Source organism: Bos indicus x Bos taurus, chromosome 1 (assembly GCF_003369695.1).
Source record: "Bos indicus x Bos taurus breed Angus x Brahman F1 hybrid chromosome 1, Bos_hybrid_MaternalHap_v2.0, whole genome shotgun sequence".
NCBI lineage: Eukaryota > Metazoa > Chordata > Mammalia > Artiodactyla > Bovidae > Bos > Bos indicus x Bos taurus.
The window spans coordinates 33,741,531-33,755,434 of NC_040076.1; the positions used below are offsets into that span (position 1 = coordinate 33,741,531).

General features: G+C 35.5%; 1 protein-coding gene across 4 annotated transcripts in view; it reads left to right on the top strand.

The window, feature by feature from the left end:
- CADM2 (cell adhesion molecule 2) overlaps positions 1 to 13,904 on the top strand; it is a 1,273,609-nt gene that overhangs the window by 1,152,177 nt on the left and 107,528 nt on the right. For all 4 annotated transcript variants that reach the window (XM_027551660.1, XM_027551751.1, XM_027551574.1 and 1 more), the window contains exon 7: positions 7,710 to 7,888. In XM_027551660.1, the coding sequence (XP_027407461.1) occupies positions 7,710 to 7,888 (179 nt within the window). The remainder of the gene's footprint in view (positions 1 to 7,709; positions 7,889 to 13,904) is intronic.

A 13,904-nucleotide genomic window follows, 5' to 3' on the forward strand; every position in this document is an offset into this window, starting at 1 on the left:
TTTCCTTAGAAGATCTGTATTGTGGGATGGATAGTTCTATAACTGAACTGCTTATTCTTTATTCTTTTTGAGCATTAAAAGGAAAAATGGGAGCTTTGAAGGCAAAACTCATCAATAGACTCAGCAATAGGTATTCTCATCAATACCTATGGAGTGAATGAGTCCATGTACTGTTGGGAGAGTTAGAGGGATTGTTACTGTGGCATAACTTTACAGAATAAATATCTGAATGACTACCTCAAGAGTTTGGGTGGATATTAGTAATCATATTTATATCAAGGTCAAATATTAAATAAAGCAGTAGTCTGAGAAAGTTGTGGCAATTCCTTCCAACACTAATCTATAAATAAGGAATTGTTAAAGATATGAGATTCTCCTATTCAGTTCATTTCTTTTCAGTTACTCAGTCGTGCCCGACTCTTTGCGACCCCATGAATTGCAGCACACCAGACCTCCCTGTCCATCACCAACTCCTAGAGTTCAGCCAAACTCATGTGCATAGAGTCGGTGATGCCATCCAGTGATCTCATCCTTTGTCGTCCCCTTCTCCTCCTGCCCCCAATCCCTCCCAGCATCAGAATCTTTTCCAATGAGTCAACTCTTCTTATGAGGTGGCCAAAGTATTGGAGTTTCAGCCTCAGCCTGTCTTTCCAATAAACACCCAGGACTGATCTTTAGGAGGGACTGGTTAGATCTCCTCACAGTTCAAGGGACCCTCAAGAGTCTTCTCCAACACCACAGTTCAAAAGCATCAATTCTTCAGTGCTCAGCTTTCTTCACAGTCCAACTCTCACATCCATACATAACAACTGGGAAAACCATGGCCTTGACTAAACAGACCTTTGTTGGCAAAGTAATCTCTCTGCTTTTCAATATGCTATCTAGGTTGGTCATAACTTTCCTTCCAAGGAGTAAGCATCTTTTAATTTCATGGCTGCAGTCACCATCTGCAGTGATTTTGGAGCCCAGAAAAATAAAGTCTGATAATGTTTCCACTGTTTCCCCATCTATTTGCCATGAAGTGATGGGACCAGATGCCATGATCTTCGTTTTCTGAATGTTGAGCTTTAAGCCAACTTTTTCACTCTCCTCTTTCACTTTCATCAAGAGGCTTTTTAGTTCCTCTTCACTTTCTGCCATAAGGGTGGTGTCATCTGCATATCTCAGGTTATTGATATTTCTCCCGACAATCTTAGATATCTACAAAACAAAATAGTGAATTAATAAAAGATTTTTAAAAATCTATTGAGGTAAAAGCAAGTTAATAAGACTTTAGAGTACAATATAGTAAATATACAATCATATTTGGTTCCTTTTTTTTAAAACTAATTTTCTTGCTATTTTTCTTCTTGCCCTAGGAAGAAACTGCTACACAGCTATATTTAGGGGTAGAAGAAAAACAAACATCTTTTGAGACCTATAGATTTGGTAGACAGAACACAGATCTAACTTTATCTCATATGAAAATTTTCAACTTTTAATTGAAAGTTAATTGCTTTGAAAGGGGCAACGCTCCGGATTGAGGATGTTAATATTCTTACTGTGGAGTTATACGTGTGGAGTTACACAGTGTTATCTGATGCCTGATACTGTGTCACCGTCCTGTGACTCCTGGTGTCTGCCTCCTACTCTTTCTCAGCTTTATCCCAGAGTAACTGTAGACTGGAACCACTTTTTAAATGATCTCCTTTGGTCTCCTGAACAGCAGGGAAGATTTTTATTCCTTTGCAGCAAGAAACTCAATCATTTCTAGGTTCCAATTAGAGAAAGCCTAGGGGTTCTTTTTATTAAGATGAAACACAAATTGTATCAAGACTTGCTAAACCACTTAATATTTTTATAGTGATATTAAGTAGCTTGAGCATTTTAAGTACTAATTCGAATATGTGTAGGCTATTTTTAATTGATGCATAAACTCTAACCTCCATTTTGTTAAAATTTCATTTTATGGTGTTAACTTTTTTTTTTTGCCACCTTGAAGATTTATGATACAGTGTATGATAGAGAATCCTGCAATGTTCGGTGTCAGCAGTGACTTATACTGCTAGAATCTCCTGGAACTCTTTGTCCAGGTGTTGTTCATTATTTCCTAAATGGGAGAATTATCTTTTTTAGAAGAAAACTTTTAAATAGTAACAATGAATAATTTTTCTAGATCTTTATTTTAAAGACAAATTTAAAATATATATATAAATTTAATTACATATTTACAGGCCAATATATTTAAGATGTGATTTCAAGCTTACAAACACTAACAGAGAAAAAATTATGACAGTTTGGATTTGGGGAGTATAATTTATTTATGGAAATGCATAGGTATGTGTGTACAATTATCAGTGTGGTTAAAAATTCCAACTTATACATTAAGAAAGCATTGCCTCTTAATATAAAATACTTCTGTTGAGCAGTATTTTAAAGATTAATTTTCTAAAATTCAAATTATCCTTAATGTAGCCATTATTTTAATGTTGGTCTTATGTGGCTTTGTAGAAAGGACACAGTTTCTAATTATTTGTTATATGCAGTAAGTCACAATTTTATTGTGCCAGCTTTTTTCTTCAAAGAATGTTACGGATGAGAATGGTTCAAGATTTTCCCGTCCATCAGTTTTAAAATAAGAATTAGCAAATTAAAATAGCAACAATAAAATGTGGGATATATGAAGAAAGTTGAGAAGTATTCAGGTTTGACTTTAATTAAAGATGCTATCATAATAAGTTGTCTATATAACTGGATGATGACATAAATTAGTGTATTATTCTAATGTTTTTGGAGAACAAGTTTTTATTAAAAGACTAAGTGATTTTTCATCACATTGCTGATTTGCTTATTTTAATACAATTTACAATATTTATTATTGTTTCGCAACTTTTGTCTTTTTTGTGAAAGTTTACAAAATAAAAAAATATTCTTCATCTTAGAAAAGCTGCCAGGGTCATAGGCACCACTATCAAGACCTCAGTTCAGTTCAGTTCAGTCGCTCAGTCGTGTCCAACTCTTTGCAACCCCGTGAATCGCAGGACGCCAGACCTCCCTGTCCATCATCAACTTCTGGAGTTCACTCAAACTCATGTCCATCAAGTCGGTGATGCCATCCAGCCATCTCATCCTCTGTCGTCCCCTTCTCCTCCTGCCCCCAATCTCTCCCAGCATCAGAGTCTTTCCCAATGAGTCAACTCTTCGCATCAGATGGCCAAAGTATTGGAGTTTCAGCTTTAGCATCATTCCTTCCAAAGAAATCCCAGGGCTGATCTCCTTTAGAACGCACTGGTTGGGTCTCCTTGCAGTCCAAGGGACTCTCAAGAGTCTTCTCCAACACCACAGTTCAAAAGCATCAATTCTTCGGCGCTCAGCCTTCTTCACAGTCCAACTCTCACATCCATACATGACCACTGGAAAAACCATAGCCTTGACTAGACGGACCTTTGTTGGCAAAGTAATGTCTCTGCTTTTCAATATGCTATGTAGGTTGGTCATAACTTTTCTTCCAAGGAGTAAGCATCTTTTAATTTCATGGCTGCAGTCACCATCTGCAGTGATTTTGGAGCCCCCAAAAATAAAGTCTGACACTGTTTCCACTGTTTCCCCATCTATTTGCCATGAAGTGATGGGACCAGATGCCATGATCTTCGTTTTCTGAATGTTGAGTTCTATTAATAAATATATTCACAACAACAAAACTGAAGTTCAGTTTTTCACCAAAATAAACAAATAATTAAAGCTTTTTCAAAAATAATTTCCAATGGTAGGATAAAATTATGTTTAAAGTTGAAAATTTTGACATGGAAGAACTAGGAAAATATTCATCATGTTAGAATACACGGGGTAGTGGACAAAGCATTGACTGTGCAGTCAGACCAGGCTTTGAATGCATCTCTGATGTTCTATATTAGTATCTGCATTACATTTTTAAAAAACCTTGTTCTTATGAGGATTATAGAAACTACGTAAAGTAACTAGGATCACTACCATTATCAAACACAGTGATGGATACTAATAATTATTTCTGTTAGTAATTATGTAAGAATGAAATCTTTGAAGACAAATTCGTGATTCATTTATCTTTTCTTCCCTAAAAGCAGATTTTGAGAATTCTTTGCAAGTATTTGATTAAAGGCTAACTGTCCATTTCTGTGAGCTCAGGTTTTTTAGATTCCACACATAAATGAAGTCACATAGTAGCTGTCTTTCTCTGTCTGACTTTTTCACTTAGCATAATGCCCTCAAGTTTCATCCATATTGTTACAAGGGTCAGAATTTCTTTCTTTATGAATGACTGAATAATATTCCATTACATTTGTAATTTATTTTCTTTATTTTTGTAACTACTCACGTATCTTTTATTTTGCACTTAGGGCCCTCCCTGTCCCCTGTGCTTTCTTTATTCATTCATTTGTCAGTGGATAGTTAGGTTGGGTTTATGACTTGGTTATTGTGAACAGTGCTAAAATGAATATGAGTGCAGATATCTCTTTAAAATAGTGATTTCTTTTCCTTTGGATATATACCAACAAGTAGAATCACTGGATCATCTGGTAGTTCTATCTTTAGTTTTTTGATGAATCTCCTGTGTTGTTGCTTAGTCACTTAGTATTGTCCATCTTCTTTTGCAATCCCATGAACTATAGCCCACCAGGCTCCTCTGCACCTGGGATTTCCCAGGCAAGAATACTGGAGTGGTTTGCCACTTCTTCTCCAGGAGATCTTTCTGACCAGGGACTGAACCCACATCTCCTGCATTGGCAGGCAGATTCTTTACCACTGAACCACCAGGAAAGCCCCTGAGGAATGACCTTACTATTTTTTATAGTGGCTGCACCAATTTATATTCCCACTAATGATGTAGGAGGGTTTCCTTTTCCCATATCCTCCTCAACAATTATTATTTCTTGTCTTTATGAAGATAGCCATGTAAGTGTTATCTCATTCAGGCTTTGATTTGCATTTCCCTGTTTATTAATGATGATGAACATTTCTTCATGTACCTGTTGTCCATTTGTATGTTTGCTTTGGAAAAATATCTCCCAGTTCTCTATTTTTAATCAGGTCATTTTTTGTTATTGACTTGTGTAAGTTATTTCTTTATTTTGGATATTTACTCTTTATCTTATTTACCTACACATAATAGTTGCAAATAACTTCCCTCTTTCCATAGGTTGCTTTTCATTTTTTAAGTGGTTTATTTTGCTATGCTGAAGCTTTTTAATTTAGAGTGTTCCCATGTGTTTATTTATTTATTTTTTTTTATTTTGTTGCCCTTGCTTTTGGTGTTAAATCCAAAAAAAAATCATCACCAAGATCAATGTCAAGGATCTTCTTTCCTGTTTTAGGTTTCCAGTTTTACATTCAAGTGTTTAACACATTTTGAGTTGACTTTTATAATGTAAAACAGAGGCCCAGTTTTATTCTTTTGTATGTGGCTATTCAGTTTTTCCAGCTGCATTTACTGAAGAGACTGCCTTTTTTGCACAGAATATTCCTGCTTCTTTTGTAAAAAATTAAATGACTATATATGCGTGACTTTATTTTTGAGTTTTCTATTCCATTGATCTATGGGTCTGTATTTTTACCAATATCATACTGTTTTAATTACTACATCTTTGAAATATCATTTGAAATCAGGAACTGTGAAACCTCCAGCTTTTTTCCCCTTTCTCAAGATTACTTGCCTGCTGCTATGGCTAAGTCGCTTCAGTCGTGTCCGACTCTGTGTGACCCCATAGACGGCAGCCCACCAGGCTCCCCCGTCCCTGGGATTCTCCAGGCAAGAACACTGGAGTGGGTTGCCATTTCCTTCTCCAATGCATGAAAGTGAAAAGTGAAAGTGAAGCTGCTTGGTCGTGTCCAACCCTCAGCGACCCCATGGACTGCAGCCTTCCAGGCTCCTCCATCCATGGGATTTTCCAGGCAAGAGTACTGGAGTGGGATGCCACTGCCTTCTCTGGATTACTTGCCTATTTGGGGCTTTTTGTTGTTCCATACATATTTTAGGATTGTTTGTCATTTTTATATGAAAAGTTGCCATTAGAATTTTGATAAAGATTACATTAAATTTGCAGATTGCTTAGGGTACAATGGACTTTTAATACTAATTCTTTCAATCTATGAGCACAGATTATTTTTCTATTTATTTGTCCTCTTCAGTTTCTTTCATTAATATCTTATAGTTTTCAGTGTATAGATCTTTCACTTTCTTGGTCAGGTTTTCTTTGTAAGTACTTTATTCTTTTTGATGCAATTGTAAAATAGGTTGTTTTCTTAATTTCTGTTTCCAATGTTTCATTGATAGCATTTATAAATGTAATTGATTTTTGTATATTCATATTGTATCTTGTAACTTTAAATTCATTTATTAGTTTTAGCAGTTCTTTCAGTGGAATTTTTAGAGTTTCCTATGTTTAGTTGCTAAGTCATGTCTAAGTCTTTGTGACCCCATGTGGCCCACCAGACTCCTCTGTGCATGGGATTCTCCAGGCAAGAATACTGAAGTGGGTTATATTTCCTTCTCTAATATGTGTTCTCATGTCATCTGCAAAAGAAGACAGTTTTACTTCTTCATTTCCGACTTGGTTGTCTTTTATTTATTTTCCTGCTTAAGTGCTATGGCTAGGAATCCCAGTACAATGTTGAATAAAAGTGGCTGGAGGCAGGGGTAGGGGTCGGGGAAATGGGTGAAGATGGTTTAAAGGTACAAAATTTCAATTATAAGATAAGTTCTGAGTATATAATGTATAGTATGCTGACTGTAATTAATAATATTTGATCATAAAAGGTATTAAGAGAGTAGATCTTAAAAGTTCTCATCAAAATAAAAAAATTATAACTATGTGAGGTGATGGGTATTAAGTAAATTTATTGTGGCAATCACATTTCAACATTTATATATATATATATCAAATCATTATTCTGTGTACCTTAAACTAGTTTAATGTTATGTGTCAATTATATCTCAATAAAACTAAGGCAAATAAAAAGAGTACTTTCAGGAATAAAAGCCTCTAGGGACATGAGAAAATAAGAAAGGTAAGAGGGAGAAGTTTCAGGTGGTTTCAGGCAAAGTTGTGCCATTATGGTGGCCCCAAATGCAAAGGTATAATTCCAGGTACTTCTGTGGAAGTCTGCTCCAATAGCCCAAAGGCAGTCTTCCAGAAGCCAGTAGGTACAAACGATTTAGCCACAGAATCTGGTCCCAGGACCTGTAGTCTATTGGTGACTACTCTAATGACTCCACTAATTAGTTCCTTAATATATCTCTCTTTTGTTAAGGAGAAAAGAATTAAATTATAATTGTTATATCTCCAAATCTTCTGAGTGAGTGTATTATGGTTCTTTTGGTGTCTTATAGAAGTTAGCAGGGCTTCCCTGGTGGCTCAGATGGTAAAGAATCTGCCTGCAATGTGGGACACCTGGGTTCTATCCCTGGGTTGGGAAGATCCCCTGGAGAAGAGCATGGCAACCCACTCCAGTGTTCTTGCCTGGAAAATCCCATGCACAGAGGAGCCTGGTGTGCCACAGTCCATGGGGTCACAAAGAGTCAACACGACTGAATGACTAAGTACAGCATAGCACAGAAATTAGCAAGCACATTGCTATCCACAAAATGGGTGTTAAATAGAAACTGTTTGATTTATTTGAGTCACATGTAACATTTCGTATATATATATTTTTTTCTTTTTTATTTTGTCTATATGTATGTTTAAATCCAATAGGCCAGAACCTGTTTTGTGGACAAAGGATGGTGGAGAATTACCAGATCCTGACCGAATGGTTGTGAGTGGTAGGGAGCTAAACATTCTTTTCCTCAACAAAACGGATAATGGTACATACCGATGTGAAGCTACAAATACTATTGGCCAAAGCAGTGCAGAGTACGTTCTCATTGTACATGGTGAGTACCTTTTTGACATTATTATGCATGTAAGAATGAATGACCTGAAAAACTGCTAAAATATATCAAAATCTTTATAATACTAAACACATTTAAACAGGTTTTCATTTTCTTTCAGAAGAACTTCTCATAAGTATAAATATCTCCAAGGTTCACAATTAATATGTTTTGAATCAAAATCATAACATAAAATTAAAGCATATATTAGGAAATAAAAACTGTTTTGTAAATGATTTTTTAATTGCAAATATACTGTGTATTGTTTGATGGTGACTAGTAAATCATATTAATGGTTTTCTTTATGCTTTACAAATAAATGCTTTTAATAATAAATCAGAATCATGAAAACTTTCCTTAAGTTAATTTTGGAAATTATCATAAAAGCATGTTTTATAATCACTATTAGTAGTTTTACAAAGAATGATAGTAGGTCATCAAGATGCAGCAGAGACAGGTATACAGTACTAATGACACCTGCACTAATTTCTCATGCATAATAATTTAAAACGCCCACAAACATTTTTTTCCTCCTCTCATTAGTCTCATATTTTGAGTAAATATAGGCAAAATTGCAAAAAGACATGCCAATTCCCAAGATTAGAGAGAATTTCTATTTTCTGTAAACTCCAAAAGTCAGGACAGATTGTTCATGAAGTAGCTTTAACATATTGTTAAATGAAGATGAACTTTTATGAAATTGGTAAATATCACAATAAATGAAGTTAGTCATGTTTCTTTATTTCAAGATTTCTCAGAGTTTATTTACAGGGTACAATGTGAACCTCAAAGAGAAAAAAAGCATTATAGAATGTAAGATTTTTCTTGTATATTTCACCAAGAAAACATTTTCTAAAACTAATATGTTCTACATAATGTTACAGTATTTGAATGAGTATTGTGTAAAATCTATACAAAGCTGTAATAAATCTAGTGGATCTTAGAAGTTACAGAGTACATTTATTTGAAATGTTACTCATGAATATACGTATGAAATAACTGTAAGAAACATGGATTAATTCTATAACTTTCCAAAAAGAGGAATTTGGGGGATAAGTTCTAATTCTTTGTAAAGTGATTTAATTTCAGGGGAAAAATAACCCCGTTTGTTTTTCCAAAGATACTTATGTTGTTATGATACAGGCCAAAATAATATATTGAATCAATTTACAAAACTGTCTTATTTTCAAATTGCTTTAGTGTCTACCATTTCTCAGTTCTTAGCAACAATTTGCTCTTGAAGGTAAACAACGGCTTGTGCTGAGTAGACTTTCCACATATAAACATGTTGAAAACAGGAGAGCTGAGAGAGTAATTTATGGTATCTCATGAATTGTGCAAATCTCAGTTTTGGGGAAAGTTCAGCCTGATCAAGTTAGACTGATAAATTGGAATTAAATGTGGTAACCCCCTGTAGACAAACCCTGCCAGGCTCACTGCCAGAGAGAATATAACAACCCTGAGTGTGTCAAGAAGATAAGTTAGATCCTTAGAGCAGGATCCAGGAGTCACTTACAGTTCCTGCTGACCGGGATGTTTAGATACCACAGTCATGGAAGTGAAGTCTGATTCACCCTCAACTTCAAGTGCTGGTCTCACCTCACAATTTTGGGGAAACTGAGGGATGTTGCATAGCATGTCACATGTTGAAAGCGATGTGACATAAAAATATAGACAATTAGAAGGGAAGTGACAGAAGAAATAATATACTTTGTAGAAAAATATGTCATTCATTTTTTTTAAGTAATTCAAGTAGGGGAAAATTCATATGTTTTCTCAGTGTTTGCAAGGTAGCCAACAGTATGATTTCCTAAAGAGACAAGGTACCTTTAGGTAGTTGGCAGTTGACATATTTCTAATAAATATTTCTCTGAGCACTTTGTAAGAAGTCATTTTTGGCTTTGCTTTTTGAACTACAGTTCATGAAAAGCACCCCATAGATTAGTGCTATTCACGTTGCTAGATAAATGCTGTGAAGTTCAACACTGGTTTACCTAGGATTATTGACACAAGTAATGAGAGGCTCGATGAAACAGTGAAACCACATTACACTGTGTTTTAAAAGGGCTCCAATTGGGTTCATTACAAAATAAAGTTTTGTTTTTTTTCTCTCCTTTGCACACAGGGTATAATGCCTCATTAGTCACTGGTTGTATAAATATAAAAAGCTACTCTCTTCTATTAATGGTTTGGCTGTTTCAAAACCCGACTCAATGATGAAATTTGAGTGGCATTTCGATCTATAATGAATGCTATATGCATTTCAGAATGGAGTGATAAATGATTATTTGTGAGAACTTTACCCTTTTATCTTTTACACCAAGTTTGATTTTGCATTAGCTGTGATAATTTAATTTAGCTCTAGCACAGATGGGCCTTTCATGAGCTGAGACCATCTTTGACTCTACCACAGTTACCTAAGTTCTATTGATTCTTAACTTGATGAAGGTCGGAGCACTTTGCTGTGAAATCATCTGCTATCTAGATGCCATCCTAATAGATTTTATTCTTTGGGTGTCAGTGCAAGAGCATTATTTAAATGTTTTCACATCTAATTGTTAACAGCACTGACATTTTGTGTCAACAACACTGGAGGGTCCCCACCCCCCTCATTCCTTATAATGACCCCTTTGGAAATTAAAGCATTAGAACTACAGACAGTAATTTGAAACTACCAGTCTGAATCTCATTCTCAGTGAAAGGCCTAACAAAATTCAGTATACAAGTACCTGTAAGATAAAACATTGCGCTTTTGAAACATTTGTACTGTAGAGATCCCATTAGAAAAAAAAAATAGCATTTTTCATTAACAAGCTCAGCAGTGGAAACATTAATCTGTTAAATTGCTAGCCATTGTTATCCTATTAATTCCTGTGACCACAATAGTTTTGTGTTTTCTGCTGCTATGTAAAAATATTGAAGTTAGTCTCATATTGTTATTGTTATCATGCTATTTATTTCTTTTGAATGGTTAATTACGTCCATATTAATGGTCCCATATTAATGGTCCCATATTAATGGTATGTTGTTCTATTGCTGTTCTTGTTATTTGAAGAACTCAGATCAACAGAAACATTTCTTCAGTAACCAAATAAACATTTAGCATTTATCCACTGAGTGCAAATTCACTATAGGAACAAAAGTGAATAGCACTCAAGGAGTTTAAATATGGAAAATAAGCATTCAGTAAGTATAGTACAAAAATCATAGAACTCTAGGAGAATGAATATACAATAGTGTAAATGTCAGGGTTTGTGACAACATGGCTCAAGTGTCTGGAATTAAAAAAAAAAGAGTAACATTAGTACTCCTGGATTATTCATAAACAAATGGCATACAACACAAATAGAAGTGTCTACCAGTGCCAGTTACATAGATATAATAAATCAGAGTTTTACTATTATAATATTGCTAGTGGAACCAGAAATCAAATTGCCAACATCCACTGGATCCCAAAAAGCAAGAGAATTACAGAAAAACATCTACTTCCACTTTGCGGATTACGCCAAAGCCTTTGAGTGTGTAGATCACAACAAACTGTGTGTGGAAAATTTTTCGAGATGGGAATACCAGACCACCTTACCTGCCTCCTGAGAAATCTGTATGCAGGTCAAGAAGCAACAGTTAGAACCGGACATGGAACAGCACACTGGTTCCAAATCGGGATAGGAATACGTCAAGGCTATATATTGTCACCCTGTTTATTTAACTTATATGCAGAGTACATCATGAGAAATACCAGACTGATTGAAGCCCAGACTGGAATCAAGATCTCCAGGAGAAATATCAATAACCTCATATACTCAGATGACATCGCCCTTATGGCAGAAAGTGAAAGGAACTGAAGAGCCTCTTGATGAAAGTGGAAGAGGAGAATGAAAGAGGAGTGTGGCTTAAAACTCAACATTCAGAAAACTAAAATCATGCTATCTGGTCCCACCACTTCATGGCAAATAGATGGGGAAACCATGGAAACAATGACCAACTTTATTTTTGGGGGGCTCCAAAATCCCTGCAGATGGTTACTGCAGCCATGAAATTAAAAGACACTTGCTCCTTGGAAGAAAAGCTATGATCAACCTAGATAGCTTATTAAAATCAGAAACATTACTTTGCTGATAAATGTCCATCTAGTCAAAGCTATAGTTTTTCCAGTAGTCATGTATGGATATGAGAGTTGGACTATAAAGAAAGTTGAGCGCTGAAGAATTGATGCTTTTGAAGTGTGGTGTTGGAGAAGACTCTTGGGAGTCCCTTGGACTGCAAGGAGATCCAACCAGTCCATCCTAAAGGAAATCAGTCCTGAATATTCATTGGAAGGACTGATGCTGAAGCTGAAACTCTAATCCTTTGGCCACCTGATGCGAAGAACTGACTTATTGGAAAAGACCCTGATGCTGGGAAAGATTGAAGGCAGGAGGAGAAGGGGATGACAGGGGATGAGATGATTGGACTGCATCACTGACTTGATGGACATGGGTTTGAGTTAGCTCCAGCAGTTGCTGATGGACAGGGGAGCCTGGCATGCTGCAGTCCATGGGGTTGCAAAGAGTTGGACACAACTGAGCAACTGAACTGACTGACTGAGTAGTCTTATGATACCAAGGGCAATCTCAATCCAATCCTCTGGTATAAAATTTACCCAAGAGTTGTGTTCAGTTTGCTGTCCATAATCTTCCCTGAGTGGTACCCAGAGCATAAATTAAATTAAATTAAAGAATGAGGAAATTCTATATTCTTATTAACTAAGCAATAGAGAAGATGATAAAAACATCAACACTACAGCAAATTAGTAATATAGAGAGAGCAGAGTGGAAGTTATAATTACTCTTGTTCCTCTGATGCAACATCAAATTCAGAGAGTATAGATAAAATATTCTCTCCCCAAAGAGAGACTACCCAGACCTGCATCTTTTTGTATAGATACAGAGATCATAGAAGATACCTATTCATCACATAAAGAACGGCTGCCAAGAATTGCAATTGATTCGATACCAGTCTTATTTTGTGCTTGGAAGCAGTTTAAATTCATATATTTATTTGTCATCCACTAATTTAAAAATATTCTTTTGGAAGTGTCAGAAATATGCAGTACCTGGAACAGTTTGAAAGAATATCTCTGAAGAGTGTAAAACACAAATTACCTTTCCAAGTCCTAAACTTCTTCCTCCTTAACTATTCCAATGCCTTTGACCTCCCTGCACATTCATGCTAGAGAAATGCATAACCAGCATCTTAGAATACAAATGGAAGATGGACAGAGATGTTGGAACTCTTTTACTATCATCTCTAGTCTCAAAACCCTTCCCAGAATTTGGGAAGAAATACAGTAATATAAGTAGAAAAAAAAAAAAAAAAAACGACATGAGTAACTTATTTCTTCTTTGGCCAGTAGCTGCACTAACTATGGCAGGTCCACACTGTAGAGGGGAGTAACAGGGATTCCAGTCTGAGTTTCAGTGGAGAACCCACTCCACCTGGGACCCAACTCAATGCTGTCTCATACAGTCATGGCAGAGTTGAGATGCACTATTCCAGAAAGTTTTTCATGATATTCCCCATCTGTTTTTGAATTTACTTTTCACATTACCATAATCACTCTTATATGAAATTTAAAACTATTTTCCCACTGTTTTTGTTCCATCACTTCATTGTTTATCGACTTATGTAAATAAACTTTTATAACAATTCATTACTTCTTCATTATCTTAACTCTTGCTATTCTTATTTTGAGTAAAATTGCCCACCTTGCACCTTTCCACATTTTTAGTTTTCTCTATATGTACATATTTTGCTTTTTCTAGCAAATTTCATCTTTATGACAAGTAAAACTCCATAACTAGTATTATTATCATAGCAGAAAGTGAAATAGTGTAAAAAGCTTGTTTATATAATCTCAACCAGTTTACTGACAGTTGCTGGCTTTGTATCCCTAAAATATCACTCGACAGGTACAGTTTGTTTTACATATTTGTTCATGTATCTATTGAAATAAATACTGGTGAAAAATGTGATATTG